This window comes from Alligator sinensis, unplaced genomic scaffold (genome assembly GCF_000455745.1).
Source record: "Alligator sinensis unplaced genomic scaffold, ASM45574v1 scaffold149_1, whole genome shotgun sequence".
NCBI lineage: Eukaryota > Metazoa > Chordata > Crocodylia > Alligatoridae > Alligator > Alligator sinensis.
Window position 1 is genome coordinate 621,930 of NW_005842823.1, and position 24,602 is coordinate 646,531.

General features: G+C 47.4%; 2 protein-coding genes across 2 annotated transcripts; both read right to left on the reverse strand.

Annotated features, from left to right (window-relative positions):
• Nucleotides 1–18,330: 18,330 nt before the first annotated feature.
• HOXC5 (homeobox C5) lies at nt 18,331–21,868 on the reverse strand. Its single transcript, XM_006035340.3, has 2 exons — nt 19,362–21,868; nt 18,331–18,602 (listed from the first exon to the last, which is right to left on the reverse strand). The coding sequence occupies exons 1-2, from the start codon at nt 19,810–19,812 to the stop codon at nt 18,388–18,390; spliced, it is 666 nt and encodes a 221-aa protein (XP_006035402.1). The 5' UTR covers nt 19,813–21,868; the 3' UTR covers nt 18,331–18,387.
• Nucleotides 21,869–22,877: 1,009 nt separating this feature from the next.
• Nucleotides 22,878–24,596, reverse strand: LOC102384141 (homeobox protein Hox-C6). Its single transcript, XM_025191493.1, has 2 exons — nt 23,899–24,596; nt 22,878–23,239 (listed from the first exon to the last, which is right to left on the reverse strand). The coding sequence occupies exons 1-2, from the start codon at nt 24,296–24,298 to the stop codon at nt 22,878–22,880; spliced, it is 762 nt and encodes a 253-aa protein (XP_025047278.1). The 5' UTR covers nt 24,299–24,596.
• Nucleotides 24,597–24,602: the final 6 nt, after the last annotated feature.

Below are 24,602 nucleotides of genomic sequence, written 5' to 3' on the forward strand. Positions count from 1 at the left end.
ATATATATGTATGTGTGTGTGTGTATATATATATATATATATATATATAACTTTAATAAAGAAGACATCTCTCTCTCTCTCTCTCTCTCTCTCTCTCTCTATATATATATATATATATATTGTGCATCTCTTTACCTTAAGCAAGCAGGATCTCTCTGTATATTTTAGCTCTCTAAAGAAAATGAACAGGGAGGACCAAAGAGTATGCACAAGGCATTAATGGAAATATATGCTGGTAGCCAAAACATTGATTTCAATATATCCGATAAATTCCTTTTCACCACCTATACCTCATTCTGCCCGAATACTTTAGCCTCATAGAGGACTCTGACATTTATAGTTCATTCTGATGCCCTAACTTTATTCCAAGGCTGAGGCAATATTGAATAAAGATGGAGAAGTTAATAAAGTAATTTTACCTATTCGTCTCTCTCTCTCTCTCTGTTTTCTTTTTTCAATGCCTGAATCTCAGCAAGCCTCAGAGAAGAAGAATAAAGAAATATCTACAGGTAGTTCTCTTAAGAATATGCTAGGTGGCTCCTGGTAAAAACCAACAAATAAGGCATTCAAAAAAATCCAGGCGTGAAGGTCACCCAAACATATTTCTGCCCATCAGTTATAGACCTACAAGCTGAAGGCTTCAACCTCTTTGGTTCCCTGTTCCAGATGGCAGAGGGAGAAATGCAAAGACCTGCTATTCTTGCAGCTCCCTGGCTTCATCACAAATATATATATATATATATCTCTACACACACACTTATATATATGTATATATAGGTGTCTGTGTGTGTGTCTATATATAATATATAAATATGTGTGTGTAATTTCTTCTTTAAAATGACTGCTTTTCTTGCCAATCTCAGGTCATTTCTTCCCATTCCTTTAGCTGCTTGGATGCCTTTTCTGGGCAGAACCCCAATTTTAATATTTTTAAATTATTTTTTTCCCTCACTCCATTGATTTTTCATTTTATTTTATTTGTTCCCCTTTTTCCACAGGGTTTTGAGGGGCTTGGGGTTTTTTGGTTTTATTTTTGCTCGGGTGTTCGGAAGATTTTTTTTTTTTTTTGTCTCCATAAAATAAGTCTGCAAGGACGTGTGAAGAATAGTTGGACGAGAATCTGGCTCTTTTGTCTCACCACCCTGCCTCCCACCCCCTCTCTCTCTCTCTCCCTCCATCGCTTCAATTCCCCCCACCAGCACAACAACGTCGACAAACAGTTTTGGACTGACAACATCGAAGAGAAATATAGCACCTCGAAAAAATAATTTCTGGTCTTTATTTCCCTTCTCTACCCAGGATTCAGGTTGCAAAATATATATCTGGTTACCAGTCCGGGAACATTTTTAAGTACAAAGCGCCTTTCTGACAGTACTGAAGAAAAATAAGTGTCCATTGTCCCTCTGGATTCATTGTGTTAGCTATTACCATACTGACCGCTTGGTAACCTGTACCTCAAGCCATTAGCAATCTGTGCATCCTAGAAAAATGAAGTACCTATCCACTGGGGTTTTGTTACTCAATGTTTAATAATAATAATAAAACAACAGCATAGCCTCACGCTGTATGAACTACCTCTTCTTGAGATTCATAGGGAGGAAATTCATTTTGGATGGGAGTTTTTAGTCCACGCATTGAGGAGTTTGTTTTAAGGTGATGATTATAGTTACATTAGTTCTGGGGTTAGGAGGTGGGTGGGTGGGAGGCTGCAAGGACAGTTTGTTGCAAGGGGGGGAGATATACATTTAGTTGCATTCCCTACCACATAGGCAATGGCATGCAATTAATTCAACCTTAATTTTTCTAACAACTTGAAAGCAGAAAGTGCAAAAGAGACCTTTTCTTTCTTTTTTTCTTTTTTCTTTTTTTTTTTCTTTTTTTTGTTCCTCCATAATGCAAATAGACAGGTCTAATTTATGCAAAGAAATATGCAAATGTCTAATTGATTTTTCCTTAAATCTGTTGTCAGTAAAAGTAATGAATCGGCCTAAAACGATTTTAATAACCCGAGCATGTCACCAGAAGTACTAGCCTTCGCATTTTTCTTTCGAACCTCTTTAGTCTCCGCAAACGAATAATGTAAATATTTATCCCTTCTTCTTAAAATATTAAAGATGAATCTTTCTTGTTTGTTTGCAAAAAAATACATACATATATATATGCAAAGCGTTTGCTCCATCTTGCTAACTTCCCCCCCCTCCCCTCCCCACCCCACCTAGGAATTCAATTTTCTTCAAATCTCGTTGAAAGTGGCTTTTTAAAAAGTGGGTGCATTTTAATATTGGTTAGACAGCGTGACCTGAATTTCACCTCAACTGTTTGACTTCATCCAATAGGTCACTGCCAAGGAGTTATTGATGGGGGAACTCCATTGAAATTTGTCTCCTCTCAAATGGCCTTTAGATCTTCTAGCTAGTTCAATAACTAGTTATAATGTAGAAGGGGAAAAATGAAGCCCAGAGGCAAACTAATTTGATGTTTCATTTTTACGCTGGAGAAATTGTTGGTTTTCTTTCTCTCCCCCACCCCCCCTCTTACCCCAACACCACGTACACCCCCCTTTTGGGGGGGGGAAAAAGCTGGTTTTGGCGAAGGACCCCCTTTAGCTGAGAGGCGATTTGAATGTGTATTCCCAATATCTTTTATTTTGCATTGACACTGGAGTTCATGCACTCTTCGAGACTTCACAGCACGGGAGCCCCCAAATTAACTTGGTGCTGGGTAGGAAACCTACTTTGACTTTGACTGTTAAGAAATCTTTTTCTTTCTTTTTTTTTTTTTTAATCAAGCAGTAGCTCAAATGAGGACACGGATTTTATCTGGCTTCTCTCTACCTTGCCCTGTGCTTTTATTCGGATTAGCACCCAGGCAGCCAGCTAACTGCTCCGTGTTTCACAACTTGAATTGAACTAAATAAGGCTGCGAGCCGCAGAGCCTTGCTAGTTCCTGGGCTTTGAGATGTTTCTTTACCTGCTTCGCTTCATCAAAGCTGAGTATTTCTTCTCCTCGCCCCCTTTTAGCTTTCCTACTCTATTTGCAAGTCAGAAACCAGGCATTTTGGGCGATAATCAAGACATGCTGAGGACGAGATTCTGTCTCTTGCTTTTCAGCATGGAGACAAAAAAAAGGGGGGGGGGGACCTATTGATGAAGGCTTCTAAGTGACAGAGATATAGACTATCTCCTGGACTTTGTTTGAGACAAAGAATACCTGCATTGATTCATCCTACAAGTTGCAAAGGAAACATTGGTCTTAACGCAGACAGAAGGAAAGAAGAGCTGCAGAGACCGCAGGGATTCAGTGGGTCCCATTAAAAGGGCTGGGGATGGAAACATATACAAACTTTAGGCTACTCTTGTTCTGTAGTGTCCCAGAAAGCTGAGGCTTAAGAGGTACTTAGGACCTGAACGGATTCCCCTTGAAAGCCTCCCCAAATGACAATATTAAGAATGACCCCCCCTCCTTCCCCTTGTGTTTATACGGGATGCCTTGACTCTACTTAGGGCAGCACCTTGCTCTTTCCAGGAAAGGGGCTTGGAAACTGGGTGTCCAAGGGAGGGGTGGGGGATTGCATTTGATCCCAGCCCCTAAGAAGGGCTGGAACCAGCTTCACAGGGTATTCCCAGGCAGGATATTCCCAGGCTGCCACCCTAAGAGGGCTGGGAGGGCAACCTTAGTGCCATTAAACGGGGCAGGGGGATAGGAATTAGGGACTCCTCCGACAGCCTTTTGTATGGAGAAGGGTCCATAGAGCAGGGAGCAGCTGTATCCTGACCCGCAAGTAACTTCAGAGCAACTCGGACAGCTTCCCCGTGCTTGCATTGCCAGAAATCTCCTGCTAACTCTTTCCTTCTAGTGGTCAGCACAATTCTTTCCCCCACTAGCTTCTCCTGCCTGGGCTTTTCTTCCTAGGTAAGGAGTACCCCCAAAAAATGCCACTCTGGTTGCCCTGTTGTCTGAACATTATTCAATGCAGCAACCTCCCAGAGCAAAATGAAGCAGGCTATGCTCATCCTCTTTGCAATTAAATATCAGTTTTGTGGTTCTTCTCTCTCTCTCTGGGGAGGGAACCTAATCACAGCACTTCTTTTTTTTAAAGCAAAGGGCAGGGGGGGAAAATTCCCTCTGCTCCTGGACATTCATAGGAGCAAACTGCTTTTAGCAATCTGGGTCTGCTTATACAGCCAGCCTCCCTCAGTATAGGTGAGTGCTCCAATCAATAGTTAACTGATATTAAATCTTTCCGTGTTAAATCCTTTCCCTCCAGGATGGGCTGAAAGCCTGCTTCAACCTTGCACGCTGTGGGCTTGTGGATATGTTCATTATAAGGCTTTTGTATAGGTGGACAAATGTGGTGTGCGTGTATGTTATTGTGTTGTAAATATACACACCCACATATATATACATATATACATGTGTGAAGATACGCATAGACATTCATATATATGTACTAAATGTATGACTGTATGTATGCATATGTGTATATATGCATTATATATATGCATTTGTACATATATGTATGCATGCATGCATTTGTGTGGCACTGTGCAGATGTATACAGTGTACACGAAGGCAGATATGGATTTTATAGCTATTATGATCATGTATATTTTCAGCGGGGTATGGAGTAGGGCTAAAGCCATGTGTGCATCTCCCCGGCCGTGTTAATAGCTATACATCATATAGATATATGCACAGGCACGGTGGTGTGCGTCTAGGTGATATTTTAAGGGGCTGTGGGTTCAGACACATGCATATCCAGACATATGTCGGGGCATGCCAGGATGGAAGCAGGCAGGAAAGGCGGCGAGGGGGAGTCGTGCGAAAGATGGGACTATTAGCAGCACAACTTTTATTTTAGTAGATATTTTCATTTCTTTTCCACCCTCCATCTCCCTAAACTGCTTGCCTAGACTACCCCTCCTCTGTGGGGCACGAAGCTATTCCAAAACCCCCCCCCCACCAAAACCCAGCCAAATCTGCAGAAACCCTATTAGAGCTGCAGCGATCAAATGCATATTTGAATCCGGGGGAAAAAAAAAATCCCTTTCATTGGGTTATGAATAACGCTGAGACCCCGGACTCTAATGGCTGGAAAGGCGCTTTCTCTTCTCTATAATGTTTATTTATTTTTTTTTCACTGGGGTATTTTCAGTTTAATCTTTCACAGAGCAATAAACTATTATCCTAGTTAATCCCCGAGGTGAATCCATCAAAACCTTTTAATAAAACGTTTATTAGTTTCAGCGATTCAAGGGACCGCACCAGGCAGATGCAACCGCTTGTACAACTTCCCTCAACTTGGGCACCAGACTTGGAGGGTGAAATGGGGAAGGGGAAATAACTCCCCCCCCCCCCCTCCCCCCCCCAGTGCGGATTAAAATTCTGGAGGCATTGACAATTGCCACATCCATTCGTCAAGCCCCCAGAAGCCAAAGGAGCAGCGGAGTTGGACAAGAGAAATCTCAGGCATGATATACAGAACCAGGCCTCTAGCATCAATTCCGACTTGATAAGGAGTCTTGCAAAAAAAAAAAAAAAAAAAGAGAAAGAAAGAAAAAAAAAAAGGATGGCTTGTTCAATTGGGCATTGTTCGACTTCTCCACGGGCTAAGGGAAGCCACTGCTAACCCGGTGAGCTGGGAGGGAGGACGGGGAGAGGGAGAGAAGGGGTGGAAGGGGAAGGCGGAAAGGTGAGGTGAAGGGGTCCAGAAATGCCCCCAGATGAGATGCCAAAGGGAGCACGGGTTGGAAAGCCGGGGAAGGCTCCGGGCGAGGAGGGCAAGGTGGGTTGGAGGCATCGCGGCCCCTGCTAAGAGCTGCGACCACCCAAGCCCCCTCGGCGAGCGCATCTCTCGGCGGATCGCCCCATTTGGAAGAAGGGATGAAGAATCGCAGGGCTGTACATCAGGCAGTTCTGCATCGTAGGGAACTCACATAAAATATCGGTTCCTTCATACTCCACTTCTTCGCTTACACATGACCTAGCAACTTTGAGCCTGGTCTATTCTTTTTTTTTTTAAGACCTTTATATTTCTCCGCAGTATTATGGGGAATTAATTCCGACAGAGACAGGGCCCCCAGAAGAGCAGACACAGATGTAAAGTGTCAGCATGAGTCTGCAGGTAAATATTTCCCTCCACTCCACATTCAAATGGCTGTGCAAAAAGAAGCAGCAGAAGAGATTTGGGGCGCGGGTATTTAGCCAAATTGGAGACTGCCTCTTAGATAACAAGGTCTTCACAAAGTCCGAGGACTGGAAAGCATCTTACTGAAAGGGGTGAGCCTGTTTACTGGAAGGATATTACCCTCTGCCAGACTGAGATAGATAGATAGATAGATAGATAGATAGATAGATAGATAGATGACCAACTGCTCCATTATTGAAAGGGATTCTCCTTCAGCTCAGTGTATATATGCACACACAGCAGCTCAGGTCGTTTCTATATGTGGGTGTGAGAAAACCCCACACATGGGTCCCTTTCATTATCTGTTGGTTTCCCAGTTAACATGTATTTAAGCCGCTGAGGCAATAAAGAAAGTGCGGAAAGAGCCTAGTGACCGGCTTGTAAACGCCTCAGCCCTCAGCCTCCCGAGCAAAGCCGTGTGACTGTGTGCGCGTGTGGCTGCGTGTGCGTGTGCTGCCACCGCTTCTATTTTTATTACAGCGCAGCCTAGTTAGATCACAAATCTAGGTCATTTTGGTAAAGTATGATTTTCTCCCGCTGCATATTATGCATCACAACCAGCGCGGGGGTGTGGGGGGGGGATAAAGACAGCGGAGAAGGGAAATAAAAATAATCTCTGGCTCGCTCTTAATTACAGCAGCGCATCAACCTAAATCCAGCTCGAAGCTCTACACAGAGCGGTGGTAATAGGGGCGCTCCTAAACCCCCTGCGCCCCGAAGCAGACGCGTCCTCTACCTCTGCCTGGGCTCTCTTTCGACATAGCCCGTTCCTGATTAGGTCCAATCCAATGAAGAATGGGGGAATTGCTTCAAAGATTAGACCCTCTCCTTTTTTGTGTGTGTGTGGGTCTTGCTTTTTTTTTTTTTTTTTGTCTGTGCGTGTCATTCTTAAAGAGAGCGATTGGGTGCATTCATCTTCCCAGCCCAGAGATCTGGAGATCTAGGGTCCTGGCTGGAAGCAGACCTGAGCTACACACATTCCCAGCTTGGAAGGGCAAGTGATCTGTTTAGAAATAAAAACAGCAGGGCAGAGGTATGTTGGGCATATTGGACGATTTCCAGACCGTAGCCCCGGCGATCTCTCTCCTGGGGGCGAGGGGGGGAGGAGAGGCACTTGGGGGGATGCAAGGAAAAGCAGGGATTTAGCAGCTCTGTGGAATTTACGACCTTAAAGACCCCCCCTCCCTTCACTTCCTGTGATTAGAGACAGATCAAAACGGACACCTACCTGCGTTTACGACTCCCCTCCCTCCTTGTGACAGGAAAAACCTCCTGTAATAAAAGTCTAGTCAGCCATCCCTTTTGTAGAGAGATGAAACAAAAAATCTGGGTAATCACCTCTCGGGAGACTACGGGGCCAGAGGCTTGGCTTTTGTTTGCTTTAAAAAAATCAAATCCAAATAAAAGAGCATTACTTACTGCTGCCTCTCTCCATTTTGTTAGGGCCAAACCTACAGGAAAGAAAGTTTCATTTTTTTAAAGAGAGATACAGATCGCCCAGCACCTCTCCCCACACGCCGGCTCCACGCAGCGCTTAGCAAAGTGCGGGCTACAAGTGCTGGGGGATGACAGGACAGTTCGTGTTACCTGAACTCAAGCAAACTAATCCTGCCGGGGACAGAAATACATGCAAAGGTCACCAGGAGCAGCTTTCCCTTCCCATGTGATTATTTTGTTGTGGAGACTGGAATGAGAGAAATCTGCCCAGTGCTAGGAGGGCAGTGTGTGATATGGGTCTGCGTGTGTGCATGTGTGTGCAGGCTCACACGGGCGGAGGAGGGGGAAGGAATCCAGAGAAGATTGACCAGGAAATATATTTCTTCATTTAGACCGAAATCCCTGCTGCCTCTTCCCGACTTCTTTTGGGCAGGGGAAACAAATGGGGTTTAAAACACACCCACCCCCCCAATACACACACACACACCCACAGAGTCTGAATCAGTGGAACAATGAAGGGATGTCATTTTTCCCCCCCCATTTGAAAGAAGCAATGTTTGCCAGCCCTGGCGGGGTAGGAAGGGTGACAGCATTCGTATCTGCCACGAAAGAGAGAAACCGCGAGTAAATCCCACCCACCCCCCACCTCCAAAAATCGATACCTCCGAATTCAACTCTTGGCCGGGAAAACCCAGATCAAAACCTCATTTGATAGAAATGCTCTTTCAGAACTAGATCATAAATCAATAAAATCAATCCATCCCATACAATCTGCATAGACAAGGGACCCTGCAGTCTGCCTCCTATATAAAAAAAGAGGGGAGAAAAAGGGATGTTTAAAAACTAGTCTTTCCACCACAAGGGGAAAAAAAAAGAGAGAAAAAAAAAGCCAAAATACTGAGATCATCAAACTAAAATTAAGTGAAGTCGACCATGGAAGGGTACCTATTTTAGCTATATTATCATTCCCGCCGTCTCCTAATCCTCATGCCTCGCGTTCAGTCACCAGCTGAACGGGTTGTCTTTTAAACGACTTTGATTCCCAAATATTTCCATCGGGTTTTTTGGGTTGGGTTTTTTTTTTAAGGAGAAATTATTAAAAAATGAACCCTTAGAAAAAAGCCATGCTCTCTTCAGAAGATGCCGAGGAGACAGACAGAAGGTGAAACAGTGTTTTTCTAACAAGCAGCGTTAGAGAAAAATAAATTCAAGGTAATTCAAGATATTCAAGATATTCAAGATTAAAAAAAAAAAATGACCCCGGAGAAGAAGAAATGGCAGTGACTTGCCAGCTCCATACTGGGAGCAAGCTCCGAATCGATAATCGAAGGGGGAGGCAGGCAATGAAGGGTCACACTGGGAGCATGTGTCCAAGTCCCACCAAAACTTCCTTCTCCTGTCAAAGATTTGCAAAAGCTCCTAGTCATAACCTTGCTAAAGACACTCAGCGCTTTGCTCCGTGCCTTTACTTACTGTACCCTGGGTACCCACTACCCAGGCTCTGAAATATGTTTTTAAATGGCTTGGCTTTTTTTTTTTTTTTTTAGTGCTGGTGTAGCAGTGAAACGCAAACCCATACTGCCCTTTGGATATTGGTGTTTTAAAGAGGAGGGGAGAGCAACTGCAGAGAATCTGGAAGAGATTCTTTCCTTACTTCCGCCTTTCCAAAGGTTATTTGGAAGTACTCAAATCCTCCCAAATGATCTGTTGGTTTGCTTTCAAGGAGGATTGCACCCTGCTTTCCAACTGGATTGCACCCTGCTTTCCAACTGGACTGCACCCTGCTTTTCAGCTGGATTGCATCCTGTATTCAAGGTGGATTGCACCCTGCTTTCCCAGTGGATTGCACTCTGCTTTTCCAGTGGATTGCATCCTGCTTTCCAACTGGACTGCACCCTGCTTTTCAGCTGGATTGCATCCTGTATTCAAGGTGGATTGCACCCTGCTTTCCCAGTGGATTGCACCCTGCTTTCCAAATGGATTGCATCCTGCTTTCCAACCGAATTGCATCCTGCATTCAAGGTGGATTGCACCCTGCTTTCCCAGTGGATTGCACCCCGCTTTCCCAGTGGATTGCATTGTGCATTCAAGGTGGATTGCATTCTGCTTTCCAGGTGGATTGCATCCTTTCAAGGCTGATTGTATTCTGCATGCAAGGCGGATTGCATCCGGCTTTCAAGGCAGATGGCACATGGTGGCTTCAAGGAATCATACGACTCTCGGCTTGTGTGATAAGACCTGCGATCCTTGTTGGTGTGCAGGGGACAGAAAATGCTTAAGAAAGTTACTAGTCCGTCTTAAAACACATGATGGGAAGACACGGTAGGTCTTATTCAAGACGAACGCAGCTGTTGAGAGTGTCCTATAACACGGGGTAAAACATGCCCACTCCACTGGGAAGATACAACCAACTTAAGGTTGCCTCTCAGGTGCTTCTAGGCGCCACCCCGGATCTGCTCTGCTCTCCCTCTGATTTTCTTTGGAGGACAAGCACGATTTTAAGGAACAAAAAAATGCCAGGAGGGGCTGTCCTCCCAACATCTTAGTCGCCCAAATCACGTAGGCGACGTGGAAGAGCAGGCAGCCAAAGTGCCTTTAGTGAAGTAGGCGCTCGCCACATTTCCATTCCAAATTAGACGGCGTGGCACTGGATTTCAAATCCCCCCAGTGACAGCGCCGCAAGATGGATATAGTCGAGTCCCGTGATGTATCCCCTGTCTCTGGTAGAACTTGGACTGTATTTATGCTTCAATAAAAAAGCTCTTGCAATGATACTTTGGGTAAAATATCAGGCTCATGCTAATGAAGGTTGTCTGGATTACCTGGAGAAGGGGGGTGGGGGGAAGGGGAAGGTGACGGATATCGCCGCAAACTTGTGTGAATGTCACAGTCGCTCCGGCTACTCCAGAAGTCTTTAATTCCCTTTTGTTTTACTTCCAAGAGAGCTGAAGTCCTTGCTCCGGACTGGCTGGGAGGGGGTCACGTGAGGCCTTCCCCACGCATGCTCCCTGCCAAGTTTGAAACTCTTCTCTTGCTACCATGTAAGTCCACAAATCTTCTGGGCAAACTTTCCATCTTTCACGGGTGGGAAGTTGTTCGCCAGCCACGGAGACGTGGAGAGAAAGGATCGTCCGGGCAAGCATCCAAGAGCTGGCAGCAGGAGCCGGGCGTTCATCATCGCACCTCCGGCATCCTTAGGTCTGGAGGGACCTACATTTAAAAAATGAGGGCAGAAAGGGCCCCGCTGGGATGAAGTGTTGGACCTTCCCCCAGATCCATCTTGGAAACAGAAACAAAGCCCAGACTTACTGCAATCCAATTGCATCGCTTGATTTATTTGGGTTTCCCCAACTATCCATCCACCACCTTCCAGCACAGGGGAAGCACAAAGAAACCCTTCTCTCTCTGCCAGCGTGATCCCCGTCTTCCCTCCCACTCCCCACCCCCACAAAAAAACCCCAAACCAACCCTCTGCCCAATAACACCTTCGCCTTAGGAAGAAACATCCCGGACCCTGGAAAGCTTCGAGTGCTCCTCCCTTCCCGATTTGCAACACGAGGTACTCGGGGCTTCCCACGGGTGCTCCCGTGCCTCGACAGCAGGTGATCAGGCCCCGATGCAATTGAGATTTAGAGCATTTAGAGAGGGATCTGTGGTGCGATCAGCCCGGCAGCCTGGAAGCCCCTCTGGACAGGCTGGAGCCCATACCATCCACCTAGGGGTTGTTCTGGGGGGGGTATTTTTGCTCTCATGGGGTATCAACCCCCTTTCATTCAGCTGAGGAGCAGGCAACCGTGCTGAGCACCAGTAGGAGAGAGGTTCCCAAGGCAGTCCGGGGGCTGAGGTGGATAGCAAGGAGTTAGGGACCAGCTCAGCCCCTGCCCCCTGTTCTCAGCCCCGGAGACCTTCTGGTCCCAGCTGCCAGGGAGCTGGCTGTAGTGGCCAGCGGCAAAACCCCGCTCGCCTTCCCCAGGCCGTCTCCACTCTTCAAGGAGCTCTAGACGGGGCAAGATGTTGGCCCAGCGGGGTGGGAGCAGGGCAGAGCTGCAGCTCTGGCCCCGTGTCCCAGAGCCCTGGGGAAGCGGGGTGTGCAGGGAGATAAGGGGGTCGCAGCCGGAGCTCTGGCTATGAATGCAATGCCTGGCCAGAGCTGGAAGACGCGAGCCCCTAAGGAGATGCAATCAGGAACCTGTTTCTGTTTCCCCCTTCCCGCTCCTCAGCACTGACCCTAACGATGGGCCAACCTGCTGCTGGAAGTGTCCACCAGCCCCTAAGTCCAGCTGCAGCGTGGGCAGGGGACACGTACAGGGAATTTGGGGGGGGGGGGGACAGGACATGGGCGTACAGAGGCTCAAGGAGGGGAGTGGATTTACACAACCATTGCACACAGAGCGAGGAAGGGGGACACTTCGGTGGGAGGAGAGCTTGGCACACGCATATGCTGAGCACAAGTCATTGCACACACGCACACACGGGTGAAATCCTCCTTCTACACACAAGCACACGAAAGACATCGTCTTGTGACACGCGTCTACCTGCAGCCGGAGCGCCAGGATCTTTGGGCACCGGCGTATACACACCCACGTGCACCGTGGTACACTTACGGACGCTGCCTGAAGTCAGCTGGGTACAGCACACGCACATGCACTCCCGCACGCGAGCACGCACACCGACGTGCGCGGTCCCGGAGCAAAATGACGTCGGGCCTCACACCTGCCCCTGCATGCGCCGAAATCCACTCGGGGCACGCGCACACACGTCATCCCTCTAAGCACCTGAGCACGGGCCAAGTGACGTCATGGGATGCACACACCTGCAAGGTGCGCCCACCGCGGGATGTGGGGGCGGGAGGGGGAAGGTCGGGATTCGCCTGTGTGGGAGGTATCCCACGGCGCCCCGGCAATCCGGAGTCACTCCGGAGGGAGCTCCCGGCTGGTGTCGTTCTCAACCAGGGCAGGAATGGGCCCGATCCTCCTCCCTGCCCGGGTGAGGAGGTAACAAAGGGCAAAGCGCCTCCAGGGACCTCGATCCCGGGTGGTCGCTGGGAGTCTTGATCCCACCGGTAACTAATCGCTTTCGGAGCAGGTTCCCCAACACCATCAATAAGTCGGTGGAAACACCTGAGATCTTTGCACAGGCCGGGGCCTGCAGCAGGGGCACAGATTCTGCAGCGGCCCACCCAGGGCAGGGGATGGAGAGGTCCTAGATCAGGGGCTGGACATCGGGGGTCCTGGGCAACCCTGCCCTCCTCCCTACAAGCCCTTTCCAGGCTGCCATCCTGAAGGCCCCTCTCACCACCAGGTCCTCTTTACTACCCCCACCCCGCACTCCCTTTGGGGAACCGGATCGGGCCCTTCCCTGTCAGAATCGGGCCCCCCAGCATCCCCAGTGCCAGCACCTCCGCGCCCACCCGGCTCCTGGGGAGAACAATAGGGGGTCTCCATTGTTCTCGGTGGGAGGGGAGGGGGGTCTCTATTGTTCTCGCTGGGACCGGCTGGGTGCTGAGAGCCTAGAGCTCTCACTGAGGGTGGGGGCAGGGGGCTTTGCTGGTTATGGGTGCGGGGAAGGGGAGAGGGAATATCTGGCCTTACAGTTTCACCTTTAGCGACATATTTCCCAGCTGACCCCAAGAAAACCCCCTTCCCACTACTCTCCCCCCACTTCCAGCTATTAGAGCCCCCCTTCCCCTCCGCAGGGTCACACAGGGGACGCGGGAAGACACTCGTGGGACCCAAGTGCACCAGAAGCCACGCAGCAGCGCGGACAAGCGGGGCGTGGGGGGACACAGGGGATGTGATGTGGAAGCCAAGAGGAAGGGAGCCTCAGCCAGCCCGAGCTGAATCTGGGGTGATGATGGTGAGGGGTCCTCTCTCCCAGATGGTCCCCCTCCCCCGTCTTTTTCAGTTGAACCCCCGCTCCGTGGAGGCGACACGCGTGATTTGTGCGCAGGCCCCGTCTGCCCCACGTTTGCAAACCCAGCTCCAGGGGACATCTCCACCTCTCAGCAGAGCTGAGATCCTGGAGCCACCAAGGCGGCCTTGCTCCAGACACGCGTGGGGGCAGCAGGGGCATTCCCCCCGGGGTGCCAAGAGGCAGAGGGACCCCGAGTCTCCTCTGTGGGCCCACTCCAGCGCTAACATCTCTCCTGCTGCCTCCCTGGGCCCCGGCCTAGAGCCAGCCCCTGCCTACCTTGCAGAGTACACCGCCCCATCACACACCTGCAGCGCCCAGACCCAGCACCAGTGCGCATGTCTCTCACCACCCAGCCACCTCTCTTTCTTTCTTTCTTCTCTCTTTTTTTTTAAAGCAAACTCTGCCCGTGGAGACGTTCAAAAAACCCAACCCAAGAACTCAAAGCCAAGCCGAAACTTTCTGCTCAGTTTTCAGCTCGGGGTGGAAGCTGCCTTCAAGGGCTTTATTGTCTCTGTAGTGAGCTGGGGGAGTGGGGGTGGGTCTCTGCTTCAGCTGTGATGTACAGACCTCACCGACCTTATCTCTCGTTCACAAGCCCTGAGGATGGGCCGGGGGGTGGATCTGATATTCCTCCCTGATAAAGCTTCTGCTCCTCCGCTAGCCCTCTGGACTCCTTCCAACCTGCACACAGCCCAGCCTACCACACAGCAAAAAAACAACAACCCCCCCTCCCCAAAAAACCCAGACCCCCCCTCCCAACACCACCCGAAGCCCTCCAGGGAAGGCAGCCCCATCCACTGCCCTCCAAAGCACCCCTTTCAGTCCGATCCAGGGCCCACGATTTCAAGACTCAGCGAGCGAGCGAGAAGTGGGGGAAAAAACGAACTTACTGAGATCGCTTGGGATCCATTTGGGGAGATGTACCTTCACTCCCAGCAGCTTGAAACGTCGTAATCCACACTAAATGCCTTGTCCCACTGTCCCAGGATTAAACAGCTCTAGCAGCTGCGATGGTGGACAGTTAAGATTATATATGATGTAAATATATTGTGGGTTTGTCAGCTCCCCCAAACCATAAAACTTAGTTTAATGACATCACGTGCTCTCCGAGAGCCATTCAGGGCTTTTGCTTAAGGCTATCCACATAAATAACCTTCAAAAGTTTTAAACTACTAAATTCACATAGAAGCCATGAGTATTTCTCCTAATGTTCTCATGTTTCTCAGTGAAACTAAAAGCCTTTTGCTCCCCCCCCCAAAAAAATGTACTGGATTTTTTTTTTTTAAAGAAATAATATGGAACTTGAGTGTGTTTGTTTTTTTGGGCCATTTTAAGTTCACCCTGTGTTGACACGGATGACAGGGAAAGGTAAGTAATTTCTTATTTCCTTCTTGGGGTTTGCAAACGTCTTTGGGCAGGGCTGGACACAGCAAACAGGGAAATAGGTAGCAAAAAAGTTCTCCAGGCAGCAACAATAATCACCCAAGAGAGAGAGAGACAGAGAGAAAGAGAGACAATCGGTCCTGAAAAAAATTACTCTTTAAGAAAGACAGTGGTGAGGGGTTTGAAAGAGATCCATGGGTTTTTTTTTTTCCTCCTGGAAAGACAGAGTAAACGAATAATTAATCATAAGTAACTACACTGCTGCTTCGCATTATGGTAATGAAAAAAAAAAGTTTGAAGCTTTATGTGTTAGGGTTTACACTCCCTTCTCCCCCAGCAGAGAAAAGCACAGTGGGTCTGATTCTGTTAACTCTTAGCTGTCAACTCTCATTTTGCCTTGACAGCTTACGGATTCAAGGAAGGGAAGGGAAAAAAAAGCCAAGAGGAGATTGCTAAGGAGTAAAAATACAGTGCGGAAGGGGAAAGTGGAAGGGAATAGAGCCGAGCTACCAGGATACGCCAAGTTATTTTGTGTGCTTGAGCAATCACACAATGGATTTACGCAGCATGGGTTAAAAATAAAAACCTAAAAAGGAAATGATTGGAGCGGTTATAGGTCTCTATTATCCTATTTGAAATTACCCAAGGCCCACATAGTCCGCGACCACAACGTTAAGCAAAAACTGATCCAGGCAGGCAGAAATTTATATACCCAGCTTTGCTTTGCTTTGCAGTATTTCACTCCCCTGGATGTAAACCTGACAGTGCAGACAGAAAAAAAGGGGAGAGTTTCAAGTCTTGACAGTAAAATTAAATGCCACCGTCTCTCTGCCAGCATTATTTGATACTTGTAACTAATCCCCACCACCCCCCAAAAAAATACAATCACCACAATAAAAGCGTATAAGCAGAGGCAACATCAGACCAGCACGTTGAATATAGAGCCACCAAATTTGAAGACGCGGTGCTAATTGTACCCTTAGAAGACTTGCAGGGCAGCCAGTAAAAGAAACTTTTGTTTCCAGGTTCAGGAAATGGATCCATTGTTTGAAATGTGTAAAGGAAATACTATAAAGTTTTATTGAGCCATTGGCTTCTTCAAGCGTTTGTTTCTACTGTAAATAGCTCTCGAGACGTGTAAGGAATGGCCTTCGGAGGGTGTGTGTTTGTGTGTGGACGGCTATACGCGCAGGTAGATGTGCAGGCGCACATGCGGACACGCGTGCATTTAGGTGCAGGTAGGCATGGGTGTGTGTCTCCTTTAGGTGCAGGTAGGCATGGGTGTGTGTCTCCTTTAAGTGCAGGTAGGCATGGGTGTGTGTCTCCTTTAAGTGCAGGTAGGCATAGGTGCATGTCTCCTTTAGGTGCAGGTAGGCATGGGTGCGTGCCTCTGTTTGCAAATGAGCGTGTGTCAGGATGCGTGTGTCTCGCTTTGCATGTGCCATAGACAAATATAGCCCCAGACACCTATGTAAAAACCTGGATATACACCCCCTCACACATACACACACGCATACAGACACAAACCAGCCCTCCACGAGTACCGTATGTCCTATGTGAAGCCCATCACTCCAAGCAAGAGGGTTTTAAGGGGTTGTCCTCGAGAGTGGGGCAGGGGGGGAAGCAGGGAGCAAAGTATCAGGGTTTTTGGCAGTCCGCCCTTCCAACCCCACCCCAGCAAATGCTCCCCTTCCTCCCCAGCCCCGCGGTGCCTTCTGCAAGCTCAAGGCACCTTCCACAAAGATCTTCCCCCCTGCTAACACCGCGGGTGAAATCCTGACCTCTCGAAGCCAATGGGAAGTGGGTCCTACTTCCCCAGGATTTCCTCGGGAACCTCTCTTCCAGCAAACATGGGCTTCATTTTGTGCCTACCCATGCCAGGACCAGCTTGACCACTGGGACAGGTCCCCTCCAGTGACTCGGACTCCAGAGCTCCCATGGAGATCACCTGCCTTTGCTTAGGGCGCTTCACATTGTTCCAAGAGTATGGGGACTTTGCAAGGTGGCTACTTTGGGGAGGCTTTTCTGAGCTCCAGCCCTGGTTCATGTCACCTGCCGGCTAAGGGGAAGGGATCTGGAGTCTCAGATGAACTCATTGAGGGCTCAGCTGAAGACAGAGATGACTTATGCTTTGTATATTGGCCGCACTCATAGGCCTAACTCCTCAGATACTTAGCCAGCCAGAGCACCCTCCATGCCTGCCCACCTCTCTCTGGGTGGCAAAGGGGGACAGACTGGTGTGGGGGAAAGGACTCCTCTCTCTCGGCACGGCAACCTTGTGCATTATTTCGCGTTTATTCAATATGACAAAATATAAGTTCCATGGTCTTTCACATATGAAACCGCAACCAATAAATATACGGAGTACAGTCTTGCAAAAAATAAAATAAAATAAAATAAAACAACCCCCAAAAAAACCAACATAAAAAGAGAGGTTACTAAAATGGACTACATTTAAACAAAGATGTACAAACGTGTTGTTTCCTTTTATATATATATATATATATATATAGATATGTTTAGCATTTAGCAAATCGACATGAATGACGGCAACAAATAAATACACGATAATATTAGGTCCAGAGAATTCTCTTTCTCTGAATTTTTCTTCCCCCTCCACGTGCTTCTGCGTAGAGGTTTCGGGGTGGATTATTTCATAGTCCATTCAGGTCTTTACATATGTAAATAATCATAATTGGGGGGTGGGGGGGGAAGCTTAAGTCCAAGCAAAAACAAACAAACCCTTTTTTTTTTTTTTTCAAAAATAAAACCTCCTCTCAGAGTATTTGCCCTGGTTGAGGAGAAGTGCATGGAGGAGGGAAGTCATGGACAGAGCCAGTCCACGATAAAGGTAAACATTTCCTGTTTGGACTTCAGAAAGGAAAAGTGAAGATGTCACAAGGTCCTTTATGTAGCTAGAGCTCAAGTAGACAGACGTGGACTCACACACAGTTACATGGATCCTGGATCCCAGAAGGTTAAGCCGATACTATGGAAAGATCCTGTGACTTGAGACAACTTACTTTGCGATGAGGGCTTTTCCTCTCCCATCCCAGACATCTTATGGATGTTATTCCTATGAGCATGGTTATTTCGGACTGGATAAAATAGAACCCCATTCACGCTACGGAGCTTTTTTTTTTTTGAGCAACATTATTATTATTATTATTGTTATTATTATTATTATTCCCCAAAAACGGACATTGAAGAGACAATCTAAAGAGCTATACACTAAATTCTGCAGGAAGCTAACAGCAGGTTTTTTGCATACTAATAAGAGAACTCCTTTGTCTGATGGATTTGTGGGAGTATGTAACACAGTCCATTCAGCAACAAACTCCCCCCCCCACCCCCCACCCCACCCCAAAAAAAGCAAAATAAAAGGAAAGGAAAGTTTTCTTAAGGGAGGATGCAACCAAACTAGGGGAGATATTTTTGACTCTTCATTTGGAGAGTCGCCTTCCTACTTAAAGAGACTCTTTGCTTTTCAATTTGGAATCTTTCTTCCACTTCATCCTCCTGTTTTGAAACCAGATTTTGATTTGTCTTTCATTTAAGCATAAGTTGTTGGCAATCTCAATGCGCCTCCGGCGTGTGAGATATCTGTTAAAATGAAATTCTTTCTCTAGTTCCAGAGTTTGGTAGCGAGTATAGCTGGTCCTGGACCGTTTGCCATCTGTTTCTGGAAAATAAAAGACACCACATGAAAAGCCAAAACAATCCTGCGTTGGGTTTTTTTTCCCCCCCTCTCCCCCTTCTTTCTTTCTTTCTTAATTATAATAAAACCACAGACTAGAAATAAGTTGTGCCCAGAGCACTGGTAGTTTTAAACCAGCTCGAGGTGGGAGACAGAGGTCATCGGGAAAATTCTCATTTTATGAACACCTTGAGACTAAAGGGCTTTTCCCCACCACCACCCCCTTTTTTTTGGCTTCCCCCAAAAACATCAAACGCAGGGAGATGAGTGAGAACTGAGCCTAGTCCCTTGTTAAACAATAAGAAAGTGCACCAAAGAGGGCAATCTGTGTCTATGGGGGCTGAATTTCTTCTCCTGGGAAGGTGGAAATATAATACCTCTGTGTATGGGCGGGAGAAATTTTCCCTATTTTTTTTTTTTTTTGGTCTGTGTGTGTCATGTTTTTTTAAAGATAACCCTACAAGAACGTGTGTATCTCGAGTTATTTTTAACCCCCCACCAAAAAAAAAAAAAAAAAAAAAAGAAGGAATATTGCCTTTTATACACGTTTTGTTTCTATGGTCCAATTATGCTGTCATAAATTTGGACGTATATAGCCTCTAAGCCTTTTAGTGGACAGTTTTACGAGCAATTGATGCCTTGGTCGTAAAATTTACGACCTCAGGTTTTTTTTATTATTTGCCCCGTATGGCCTATAAAACCAAAGCAAATCCTGTGAAACAAAATCAAGAAGTGAAAGTTTACCATGGCTCATGTGTAGTTTGGTCATCCACGGGTATATTTGTGGTGGTGGCTGTTGCTGCTGTCGTTGTGGTCCTTCTTGTTGTGTTCCCTGCACCGGCTCAATTTTGATTTCGCCAGTGCTCTTAGATCTATCTTCCAGCGCCGTGTTACCAGCCTTCTGACTGTAGATCCCTGGATTTAGTGGAGTCTGGTCGTCTCTGGCTAAAGAGTGCCCTGAAGAACCCATAACTGTGCAGGAAGGTCGATCGGGGTTAGATCTAGGGGTTGAAGACATGTCCAAACCGTTGGAGGAGCCAGAGGATGGGAATGTGATGCTTAGATCCAGCCCACTGTAGCAATACCTGGATGACTGAATCTCAGACACAGATCCATAATTCCCATAACTTGGCATAGAATAGGCAGGAACATTTTGGCTTTGCTTATAGAAGGAATTGGCTACGTAAGAACTCATGGCGGGTGCTTTGCACCCTTTTTTGATTACCCTTGATTTGTGGCACTTTGAAGTTGAGGGGGGTTTTTGTTCTCGAAAGTGCAGAATTTATAGGTGGGGATTCTTCTTTCTTTATTCTCTGTGCGCTGCCCAAATATGGGATGTTTAAATAGAGTCACGTGACTCGGTTGGCCAGTCATAAATTTGGCTTGATGACCCCGGGAGTTATTGATGGGAGCCTGTGAAACGTATCTGATATGTTGGCAAAAGCAGCCGGCAGGCCCCGGAGTGCGCACCGAGACGGCGAGGCTGCAGCGTCACCTGGTGCCAGGCCCGGGGTACAGCGGCTCCCAGAGCCCGGCCGGCATGCGAGGGGCTGGGAGGACAAGGGGAGGGGGGGCAGCGCCTGCCACAGCCAAGCGCACTTCTCCTTCTCCCCAGGCAGGACCCGGGGGGCTTGGGCAAGCCAGAGAGCCGCAGCCGGGCATGGGCATCTTTGGGTGGCACAGGGGACTTGAGAGCCTTGGGCACCCACTCCTATGGCCCTTCCCTCCTCTTGGGGCGTGCAAAGCTTGCACACAGCAACCTGTGCGTGTGTGTGCGCACGGGTGTGCATTGCACATAGGAAAGCGTTGAGGTTTGTGTGTGGGGGCTTTTTAAATGACCCCCAAAAGGCCGCTTTGGGGAACTTTTTTTTTTTTTTTTTTTTGCTGCCTCCATCCCTTGTTGCGTTGGTGTGATGCGTGCCCTGCATTTCCTACGCACCGGATCCTAACGTGATCCAGTTGCTCTGGATGGATATGGGATCTTGCTGGGTGCGCCTTTTATTTTTTAGGGTATCACCTAACTTTCCGGGGCTGCATACTTGGAGTGCACCCACGCTGTACACCCATCTGTACATGTGTACGTGTGTGTTGTTTTGCACTGCACCCAGCGCTGCGTGTGTATCACTGGAGGGGAAACAAATAAAGTTATCTCCCCATAAATATTGCATGGCTTTTATCAGCGGTGGAGGTGGGGGGGACGACAAGGGCTCTGAAGTATTAAGCACGGGCTGTTTCTGTCATGTAGCTACAGTAATGTGCCACAGTTTACAGTCTCTATTACCTTTACCGCCTGCAATTTATGGCTTGCAAAAGGATGCCTACCTCGGGGTGGAGGAGCAAGATCCCCTGCAAAGGGAGCTGGGTGCAATCCCGGCAGGGAAAGCCGAGTTTGGCCCCCCTTTTGCAAGCCTGGATGAAGCAGAGAGAGCAGTGGCCACCCCAGCACCTCTTTCGGGGCGTGCTGCTACGGATTCCGGAGCGGATCTTCTATTGCAAAGGCTATATCATCCTACCCATGGATTATAGGCTATGTAGGCGCTTTATAGACACATAGATATATGGCTATTCCTGTATACTTACATACATATATAAAAAAAAGCCCATTTCCCATCCTACTGAAATTCAAAGCAGCAGTTTGCTTCCTTCTCTCTGCTTGCCTCAAGCCTCCAGGTTTTTGCACACATCTGCACCCTGAGACAGAATTATTATCGGCTTTGGGGCGTTGATTTTTTTTTTTTTACCGCCTCTTTGCTCGCTTTTTCCTCCGCCGACGAACACGAGAGACAGAGAGGGGGGGAAATAAGCCAAGGATGGGACTGAAAGATTTCTCTGGGCTTCTCTCTCTCTCTTTTTTTTTTAAATGAATATTATTTGGGGGAATGAGAGGGAAGGTTTTGGCGGTTTTGTTTCCAATTGAGGAGCTTTGGCAGAGGGGGGGTCCAGGAAAAAGCTGCCTGGAGCATTTCCGAATAACGTGGCATAGAAAATGACCGCCTCGCTGCTAAAAGCCTCAGTCCTGGATACAGCATCGAGGATCTGTGGCAGCCTTCGTTATACAGAATATAAGTCCTCTATACACTGTACCCCACCCTTCCTTTTTCGCCTAGCCAGGTTAGGGTCTAAATAAGTCTAGAGAAATGGGCAACTGCTTCAAGCTGGGTGCCCACCAGCCTTGCCCCAAAAGCGCTTCTTGAGCCCTATAGACGTCCATTTTTTTCAGTCGTTGGACCTGTGTTTTTTTTTCTGGGTTTTTTGTTTGTTTTGTTTTTGACTGGCGAGGACTGCAATTAAAAATAAAAATCCTCTGGGACCTTTGGACGTGCATTTTTTTAAAGCAAGAAGCGGGTAGATGCGTGGCTCCATGGGGATAACACGGCAGCGAGATGCAAACAAGGAGACGAGGCAACATATATTTGTGTGTATTCTCCCTTCCTTTTTGGCATAGGCTGGGGCTGGGAGAAGTCTGCAGGATGGAGAAGGGAAGGGGGGGTGGACTGAAAGGATCCGACTTCTAGGGACAACACAGAGGGGAGAAGTGAACTTTCTCCCAGGGTGTTTCCAGTGGGGCAGGCTTCGACTGAATCTCAGAGGCCACTCTCTAAACTTTAAAAATAATATTCAGTTTTATTAAATACTCAACAATAGTCCTCTGACATGACTTTTATACATGAGAGAGTGTAACACAAGGCTTTTTTTTTCTTCTACTGCTAGAGAACGCCATTCACGTTATACTGCTGAACATTACAGTGCTAAACATAAATATAAATACAGAGACCACAAATACAGCTAAAAATATTCACACAGAAACTGTCACAGTTTGTAGTATGCAGTGATGACCCCGGGGTATTGTTTAAATACACGTAGGTTACTCTTGCAAATGCTATATTTACGTGGAAAGAGGGGGTTTTCTTTTCCAGGGGAGGAAACCCATGGAGGAGGGCTGGCTGGGCTGGGTTTAATTTTTGGAGGATAATGCTCAACCGACTGCATAGAGTCCATCTTTACAAGAGCCACCAACACAACAGGGGAAGACGTTTCTTTCCTTTTTTTTTTTTTTTAACCAGGGTGTTGCTTTAAACACAGTCCTTATTCAAAGTTAGATAAATAGGCAAGTGTGTGTGTGTGTGTGAGGAGGAGGAGCGGGGGATTGAGGGGAACATAAAAGGGACTGTGGAGCAAGTTATGAACTGTATATACTGAGAGGGGGGGTGGGAGAGGGTGTATTTTAATGTCCACATTTGGCTTCTTCTTTTTTTTTTTTTAATGGAGCCAAACATATAAATTGTGCCAGTGATAAATATAGCGTGTGTGGGGGGCAGGGCTGGCCTCCTCTGTCTCTTCTCGCTTCTCCTCCTTGGCACCCAGGCTCTCTGCAGCCGCCCCCGAGCCCCCGCCTCCCGCAGACAGCGTGGAACTCAAGTTACTTTCTTTTTTCCATTTCATCCTCCTGTTCTGGAACCAGATTTTGATCTGACGCTCCGTTAGGCAAAGTGCATTGGCGATCTCGATCCGCCTCCGTCTTGTCAAGTAGCGATTGAAGTGGAATTCCTTTTCCAGTTCCAGGGTCTGGTAACGGGAGTAGATTTGGCGACCTCTCCTGCGGTCCGCTCCATAGCCGACCCCTACGGATTCAGAGACAAACCAAACTAAGAGCCATTAGTGAAGACCCAGGCAGGGATCTCCAGCCCCAAGAAGCCCCAAATCCAGCTCCCCTTCTCTCCCCGCACTCCCTCCAGGCTGAGCACACTCACCCTCTGCAAACGCTTGGTTTTATTTCCCCCCAAACTTAGCAACAACAAAAAAAATCTAATTAGGTTTTTTTTTTTCTCTACGGGGCTTTAATTACTAGAAATAAACCCTTCCTCTCCTGTACTGGCAAGACAATTTCATAAATCCCACCCCCCCACCCCTTTAGAAATCTGTCAAGGAGGGGTTGGGAGCTTTTAGCTTCCCCCCTCCTTGCCCATAAAACCGCACTTCCTCACCTCTCATTAAAACTTATTTCACCCTAGTAATATTTTGTACTTAACTCCAAAGCAGAGCCCACTGCACTTTATTATAGATATTTTACACTCTCGAAGTCTTTTAATTAGAAAGAGCATAACAAGCCATATTTGCCTGAAACAACTTAACAAATAAAAGGCCTGTAGCGGCAACTGTGAAGGAGCTATATTATTGTTTTTATGGGGCCATAAAAAGTAGCTGAGCCTGTTCTGCTGGGGAGACGGTCGTAAAGATGGTTCAGTTTATTTAATTTATATCTCCGAGCTGTAAAACTTACCACTGTGGGAGTTCATGCGCTGCATCCATGGATATATTTGAATGCTAGTTTTTTGTTCTTGCGAAGTGTTTCTGTTTTGGTCACTGGTAAAATCCTGTGCAATTGAAGTCTGTGTATTGTGTCCCATTGAATTCTGTCTGCAGCTAGAAAGCATGTCTTTTTCTTGGTAAAAGGCATTAGATCCATAGTCATAGGGTCCTCGGCTTGAGCTAAACACAACATTATCTTGCGGTGAATAAAAAGGAGAAGAATAAATCCGGTTTTGAGCTACGGCTGCTCCATAAGTAGAAAAATGCCTGACGGGATCATATGCAGTCGAATTGAGAGCTACATTGGGCAGGACCTCTTGCCCACTGGTGAGATGGCAAGACAACGATGGGTTTGTGAAATAGGAATTCATATCTTCCTCTACACCTGGCTGTATGATTTCTTTAATATTTATTTCTGTCTCCAGTTTGTAGCCTGAACTAGATTGTTATAGGGAAGGCTCTACTCCAGGACAGACAAAATGACAAAGTCAGCTGACCCAATTGGAGCCAATAGGAAGCTAGATGTCAAGAAAGGGAAAAATTGCTTTTGCTTCTGTTGATTCCCCAGTTGAAACTAAGTATGCATTGAAAGTAAGTCTTGAAATTCTAAATATAAGGTGGTTTGGGGAGGGGGGAGCAAGGGTGAGGGGCTGCAGGGGAGGGGGAGGGCTGTTA

Bases quoted from the DNA above. Each gene is read 5' to 3' on its own strand.
- HOXC5 (XM_006035340.3), bottom strand. From the start codon at position 19,812: ATGAGTTCTTACGTAGCCAATTCCTTCTATAAGCAAAGCCAAAATGTT. The intron at 18,603-19,361 runs GTAAACTTTCAC...TTTATTTTCCAG, and splicing joins CAAACTACACATGAGCCATG to AAACAGATGGCAAACGGTCC.
- LOC102384141 (XM_025191493.1), bottom strand. From the start codon at position 24,298: ATGAATTCCTATTTCACAAACCCATCGTTGTCTTGCCATCTCACCAGT. The intron at 23,240-23,898 runs GTAAGTTTTACA...CTGAATCCGTAG, and splicing joins GCGCATGAACTCCCACAGTG to GGGTCGGCTATGGAGCGGAC.